The 7,739-nt window shown below is 26.7% G+C and overlaps 1 protein-coding gene across 5 annotated transcripts in view; it reads right to left on the bottom strand.

Annotated features, from left to right (window-relative positions):
* Window positions 1-4,796: 4,796 nt before the first annotated feature.
* mxt (Eukaryotic translation initiation factor mextil) overlaps window positions 4,797-7,739 on the bottom strand; it is a 152,318-nt gene continuing 149,375 nt past the window's right edge. For all 5 annotated transcript variants that reach the window (XM_085822095.1, XM_085822098.1, XM_085822100.1 and 2 more), the window contains one exon: window positions 4,797-6,778. In XM_085822095.1, the coding sequence (XP_085678221.1) occupies window positions 6,698-6,778 (81 nt within the window). In that variant the 3' untranslated portion in view covers window positions 4,797-6,697. The remainder of the gene's footprint in view (window positions 6,779-7,739) is intronic.

Here is a 7,739-nt window from a genome sequence, read left to right as displayed (position 1 = left end):
ATTTCATGTAGAGGAAGTAAGATGACAAAGCTAATATCTGCAAAATTTTCAAATTTAAAAAAGATGTCATACATCTTCCATCTATCCTCCCCCCCAAAAAAGAAACCTTACTAAATTTGACACTTGGTTTGAATCCATATTGATAAATAACTAATAAAATCCTTGCATATATTTAAGATTTTATTTCACATTTTAAATTTACTTTTCTTATCGCATGAAATATTACGTTATTAAGTAGCTTAATTTGTTTCCTGTAGTTAGGAGAAAATATTTTAGTGACAAGATACCTAAATCTTATCAGTAAATGTAATTAAGATAAAAAATTCTTTTTTTCTTTCCTGAATCATGAAATTTCAATGTGAAGTACGAAAATACATGTTACAACAAAAGCTGAAAATTATAGTTTTCATCATAGAAATCGGTTAATTTTTCTTTTTTATCCTTTAGTCTGAAAGTTTATTATTAGAATCCAAGATCTCAGTGAAGAATTTAACCATAAAACATTGAGTAAAAAAGTGGTAAAATGCTATATATAAATATATATATATACATACAAATCTGTCACTAATATAAATGTTAAAATATTATTACCATATAATCCTGTCTGCTAAATTTGGTTTTTTAAAAATTCTTTTGAAGCTTTAAAAAACTTATTCACATCAAACAGATAGGCATTCTATGATATATTTAAGATAATGTGAGGGAAAGAAATAGCAGTCTTAAAGAGTTCCTTATTTGTTCTGTTACTTTACATTGTAAAAATAGCATTGTATTTTATCTGTCAGATTTCAAACTTTCTAAAGCATCGAAAATTATAAAATATTTATCATTCTTTATAAAAATGATATTATCTACAAAACTAATGAATTATTATGGGAACTAATGAATTATTAAGAACTTTATTATCGACATAATAATCAGCATCCTTAAAATAGAGCTGTTAACCAGAAAAAACATACTTACCAATAAATGCACTGATTTTATATAATTTTGTTTATTAATGAAAGTGAGTAGAATGATAGTATTAAAAAATATGTTTGAGTGATTCAATCTTTTTTTTGGGTGGGGGCATTGAACAAATTAGAAATGAACCCAATATTCAATTTTAACGGTAATTTCTTTTTTGCCAGGACAGAAAACTGCAAAATGATTAAACTTGTTTTCTTAAATAATAAAATAAGTGGTTTATTTCTGAACATATCATTTTCAAAATTGTTTTGATTATGTTTTTCAGAAATTTTAAAATTTTCTATTAAAACTTTGAATATTTTATTTCATTTTTTAAAGAAAATAATATCCACCTGTAATTATAAAATAACTGTTACATTTTTACTTTTTTCAGTTATCACTCTAATCGGCTCTTAGAGTGCTACCATTCAGCAAAGCATAAGATCTTTAATCAGTCTGTAATTGTTTAACAAACTGAATAATCTAAAAGAAATAAATGCACATGATAATAATTTAAAACTTCATATTTTAGTAATCCATCTAGTTTAAAATACACTTAATTTACATCTAAGTGATGATTTTTATGGAACTCTCGTAATTAAAAAGATTTCAAAATACCATATACTACAGACTTTGGGTCTAAAATTATTATTATTATTTATTTTTTCTTACATCAGTTATTCATTACCTGGTATAATTTTATTAAAAAGAACAATTTCTGTGATATATCATTTCACTTCTAAATGGCATTAAATATTGGAATTGTTTTAAGAAGGAAATGCTTTTTAAAATTTGCTCATTTATGTTATATTTCATGTACTTCCATGAATTTCCTAGAATCTTTAAAAATACTTGAAAATCATTTTTACTTTCTCACAGTGTCTGGAACAAATCTGTAGCAACAATTAATAGTTACAACAATGGGAAATTTTAATACTGTGATTGGGTCTTTCAGCAATGGAAAAAAAAGTTGTATGAATAGATAAATCATTTGACATTAATATATTCTTTAAGTATTAAATTTGAAAATATTAATAGAAAAACAGTGCCTTTTCCAAAGGAAAGAGGAAAAAGAACTTCATTGATAAGTATCAGTCCAAAACTTATTTATATACACCAAAGGGCCATTACATTATAACCTATTAATATCATGTATATAACACTCTATTAATAACATGTAAGACCACCTTAGCCCTCAAAACTGCCAGCACTGGCATGGCATTGACTGCACAAAGTGCTCATACGTAGTCTGAGGTATCTGGTACCAAGTATTTTGAAATTAAGAATTTTTGTGAGGCTGTATGATTTAGAATAACTTTTGAGCTGCATAGCTATCAGTAGTTTAGAAACATTGTCTACAATTAATTCAAGAATCTTCTTCTTAATAAGTAATAAATGGTGTAAATCTGTAATTTATAAGTAGTGCATATTGATTTTTCTTATTTAAGGGGTGAAAACTTCAAAAGGTATGATTTTAATATAGACTTTCCTGAAAATTGCAAAAAAGCAGAATAGCAAAAGATTTTCAGTCATACGCAATATGAAAAGAATGCACCTTAAGTAACGCAAATAACTTTTTATATATATATTACCTGAAATGTATAAAAGAAGGTATTGCATAGAACTTCTACGCAATATAGTGATTAATATTTCATACATTTCTAAAGGCCCATCTCCATGAAGAGTTAAAATTGCTCAGAACATAGTAAAGTCTCCCTAAAGACATGCCACCTGACAGCATTTCAATCTACACAAAGAGATTTTGTATCTAAGTAACTCAGAGCTACTAAGCAAATCAGAGTAGTCAAAGCAGATGATGTTAATTATATTCAATAAGAAACCTTCACTAATTTCAGTGTAAACATAATAATTTGTTGTTTTCACTGCCTTTATTTTTTTAAATAAGTTGTAATAATAAAACTACTAATAAACAAGAGGCTTAAAAGTGCACACATGTACACACACACATTTGTATCGACAGTCAAAGAGAACTGAAACACATTCCCGGATATCATGAAGTAAGCAATTGAAACAATTTTATACTTTTAGCCCTGATGATTGTGAATTAAAATAATTCAAAATTTGGTATACCAAATTATGTTCAACATCTTAGTTTTTTGCCATACTTCATTTCTTTACTTTTTAGCCTAAGCCTCAATATCACAAACTTCAGATTTATTGCTTTGTTTTAGTTTACAATTTCCACAGTTTTAAAAATTTAAGATTGCATTCTAAATTATTTTTATTTAATTTTTTTAAAAATGTTGAGTAGTGGTTTATTTTCTTAATTATACTGCTTACCTAATCTTAGCTGCTTTTGTACTTGATTTTAAGTTTTGAATATCCTAATTTTTTAATTCCAAATATATACATATAGTATTCATTTACATAAAATAAGAAAATAAATCAGTTACTTAATATATAGCATAAAATGTAACATACACTGCTCACAGTTAAGGAGTTTTTAAAAGCTTTTAAAAATAAAAACACCTTATGTGGATACCACAAGACTTCTTTATGGCATATTAAATTATATATGGGCTATTAAATAATAATTTTTGTTGCACTTCATTTAAATGTATTCTAACTTGATGAAAGATTCCTCACGGCAAGCTGAAAATGATACAAAAAAATTGCAAATTTTGAAATTAAATGTACTAGTCAATTTTTGTCATATAGGAGTCAACTTCAAAAAATTTTTTTTCATAATAAGTATTAAACTTTTCCAAATATAAGCACAGAAACACAGAGACAGTATTAAAAGTTAGATTTCCTTATTTGTTTAAAGTTATTATTAATTTTGTTTTTTAATTTGACATTGCCAAACCATGAATATTTTTGTCATTTGAAAAACTTGAAATCTATTTTGGAAAAAAAAGTTCTTTACTCTGTCCATATGTACGGAACGTCACATAAAAACATCATCCAAATGGACAATCAATGTCAGTGTGAATATTATTAGCACACTAAAATGGAACCTCAATGAAAAACTTTACTTTTTGAAGATAAAATGAAAATTTTAAAATAAACAGGAAGCAACTAATTTGGAGGAGGGGGGGAACTGGGAATCCTGTTTTCTACAATGATGAAAATTACTTACAAATGTCAGAATTCTAAAGACAATTTTCAGTCAAATGAATTCTTAGTTTCTAAACTTCAAATTCAAATGGGAAATTTGCTGATACTGAAGAACTGCATTTGCAGAGATTTAGTTAAGTTAAAACTGACTAAACAGAAAAATGATAAATATGAAAATTACAGGCAAACAGAATTTACTTGATACTGGATCATTTTTCAACAGGATAGCAGTAATTTTTTTGTAAAAGAAACACCAGCTGGCACTAAAGAGTTGTTTTTTATGTCACATATACATGCAATCGTTATCTTTGGCAAAAATTTTCAGCTGGTATGTCTTTGATGGAAAAATAATGGGATGACTTTATGAATTCTAGAGATATGATATAATGGAAGCCACAAGCAGAAAAATTTAGACAGTGCTATCACTAGGAATATTTGCTATGTTTAATAAACGAGTAATAATCCCATTTCAATAATGCAAAGACCAATAAATGCAAAGACACCTAATGCATAGGAAATGGGATTGTTTTATGATTCTCTTTCAAAATTAGCACATAAATCCAACACATGTAATAAGGAAAATCATTCAGGAAAACAAATCTAGATTATTCATATGTTAATGTTGATAGTTTTAAAAAAATTACTATAATTTAATATTGAAAATTCTCAAATATTCTAACAACCAAATAGGCTGCAAACAAAAAGGACATATATAATTATACCCTTAAAATTAATGGATTAAATAAAATAATTAGACAAAGAGACTTAAAAGCGTCAAAGATTTCCCAACTTTATTTCTCTAGAAAAGACATTTCTTGAAATATTTATTGTTAACAGTATTTGTAATTAAATTCCTTTTTTTATTGCAACTTGATATTTAAATAATCAGATATCAATTTTAAACTAGTACTTACTGCGGAATAAAAAGAACAGCATAAAGATTTAAAAAAATTAATTAAAATAATCTTTATTAGAGTAGCATATTTTTATATTTAAAATGCTCTTTGTAAGTTGCTATGGGTGAGATGCTTTATTAAGAAATTCTCAAGAAGTAACCTTATCTGTTAAATACTGCCATATTCTACTGTTTATTGACTAATATCCAGCTTACTATCTTGCAACTGAACTCTTCTAAACTGTTTAAGAAAGTTACAATCATTAGATTTAGGCATGATAAAAAATATGAAGGAATATTCTTAGTGCAATTATATATTGATAATCTGATTCTAAGTGTAGTTATGTAGTAAAACTAGAAAGAATAAAAGTTCATATCATACAAGCTATGGATTTTATGATCATGGCTTAGTATAAAGTATTATCTGAAAGTATCAATAGTGTTTGACTTATTTAAGGACTCACCTCACCCTTTTGCCCAGAATTAACAAGCGACACTCAGAATGATAAAGTACACAGACTGTGGTAACCATTTTCTGATATCAATCATTATTAAAAGTAGACAAAATAACACGAGAGACAACAGAATCAGAAAACAGGACTAAGAGGCAGATGGCTGCATTTTAACTTAACCTAATTTTGGATACTCACTAGAAAATTGTATTTAATTAATCACAATTCATGGAAGGGCACTAACAATAGTGAAGAGTGAAATTTTTAGAGAACATTTTAGAAAATCCCAGCAAACTATTTAAAAAGCAATTAATTATAGCATTATCTCAAAAATCAACAAGATATTAAACAAATTTTATATTTAACTTAATCAAGATTTATACAACTTCTGGGCTACTATTTATGTGAAAATTAATATTCATGCCCCAAAACTCTGCAAACGTTAAAAGTTAAGCAAAATATAAACAGCATACAGTTATAATTAATAACAAAACCTCTTTGCATTATTAAAAATAAAAGTTTACTATTTATTCATCAACTACTTAATCCATGGCATCAGCACTTAGAGGAAACTTGGCTGAGACCTAATGGTGTTTTCGTAGTTGGCTATATTTAGAAAATTTTCAGTTTATTTATTTGGCAAAATTTACAGAGTTGCAAACATAGAAATAATATTTAGATTTAAAAAAAATCATATGCAATTTTCCAAAAATCCACAAAAAAGAATGGCAAAAGAGTAAATAAATTGGGTGTATTAAAATATAGCAAAAAGTGTCCAGAGGCCATAACAAGCAAACTGCATCACATGTCAAGTGAACATTTAAAAAAAAAAAAAAAAAGAGAGAGAGATTTGTAGAATTGGTAATGTAGTAATTATGGTTATTTTTTTACACAAAACTTTATTTATTTCTTGGTTAGTGTAAAAAATTAGAATCTTATAAAAATGAAGCTATCTGCTACCTTATTCTAGCAAAGTTATTAAATTTTATTTTTCTAATTAAATAATTACTCTTGGAAATGTTTCACATAACCTGAAAGTACAGAAATGCTGTGAATCAAGTATCATCAGTTATCACAATATTGAACATCAATCATATGGGCCAAGAGAAAAATACTTTTGTATATATTCTGTAGCAGTAAATAAATGAATATTTAGGTTTTATTAAACTTTCAAAACCATATAAATTTAATTAAAGAAAACAATAATACTAGTTATAACAAGATTATAAAACATCATAAATCTATTAACACACAGTGCTTTTTGTATAAAAACAGATAATTTTTTTATAGTTCCAAAAAAAGAAAAAAAAAAAAAAATTATGTTCTACTTGTATGAATCAGCAGAAGAATCTTCAAATTGGGGATCTTTCTGTCTATATTTTGAAGGATCAAACATCACAGGTGACTAATTAAAAAAAAAAAAAAATAAATAAATAAATACATGTTAGATTAACCTGTTATTTAACATATAAATGAATACCATATACTTTCCATATATAAACCGATCCATATGTACACCAGAGGGCATTAACATGTATATAAGCTGAAATGGAGGGGGCTGCACAATCCTATAAAACACGAAGGGTGAAAACGTTGGGTAATAATTTTAAAGTACAGTACAAAGTCCATAATCCGCTCTCGTCGGGACTTTGGCGATTCTGTATTAGGGATTTTTCTGGATTATAGATCATCAATTTAAATCTGGTAAGATGGCATGCAGAAATTATACAATTAAAAATATGAAATCGTAATTTATGAAATAAAGAACAATTATGATCTAAAGGGTATCAAAATTTACAAAAAAAAAAAAAAAAAAAAAAAAAAAAAAAAAAAAAAAAAAAAAAGCTTGATATTTATTTGTTTGCTTTATTAAACATTTCTTTCAATGTAAGTTGTTTAAGATGCTTCCACAAAAAATTAAAAAGTTCCTTTTTCTTGTGTCATATATAGTGGACTTTCCAATGCCGCACAATCAGCAACATTAACTGAAATGCCTTAGATAATTTTGGCCCAACTTATACTGTCCGTTATACATTAAACCTGCATGCGTAAATGCACTGCGCATAAAGTTTGTAGCTTTGAGGTCTGGATTACAGACTTTTAACAATTTACAATCTTTTGTGCATTAACTACACAAAAGATTGATCTCCAATATAATGAAGTATTTAGTAATTCAAGTAAATAATGCAGAGTTGCCAACTCTCCCGATTTAGGGGGAAGACTCCTGATTTTCGACCACTTTCCCACCAACCCGGTTTACAATATATTTTCTCCAGACATTTTTTTATTCTTAAAATTTCTCACGATTTTTGTGGAACTTGGCTTAACACTTCGTTATCTGAACAAAAAAAAAAAAAAAAAAAAAA

The sequence above is a fragment of the Stegodyphus dumicola genome, chromosome 8 (assembly GCF_044657685.1).
Source record: "Stegodyphus dumicola isolate Sdum_Otavi_A_Nest chromosome 8, ASM4465768v1".
In the NCBI taxonomy this organism is placed as follows: domain Eukaryota; kingdom Metazoa; phylum Arthropoda; class Arachnida; order Araneae; family Eresidae; genus Stegodyphus; species Stegodyphus dumicola.
Note: the sequence above shows the minus strand (reverse complement) of the source record. Positions and strands in the feature narration are given on the sequence as shown.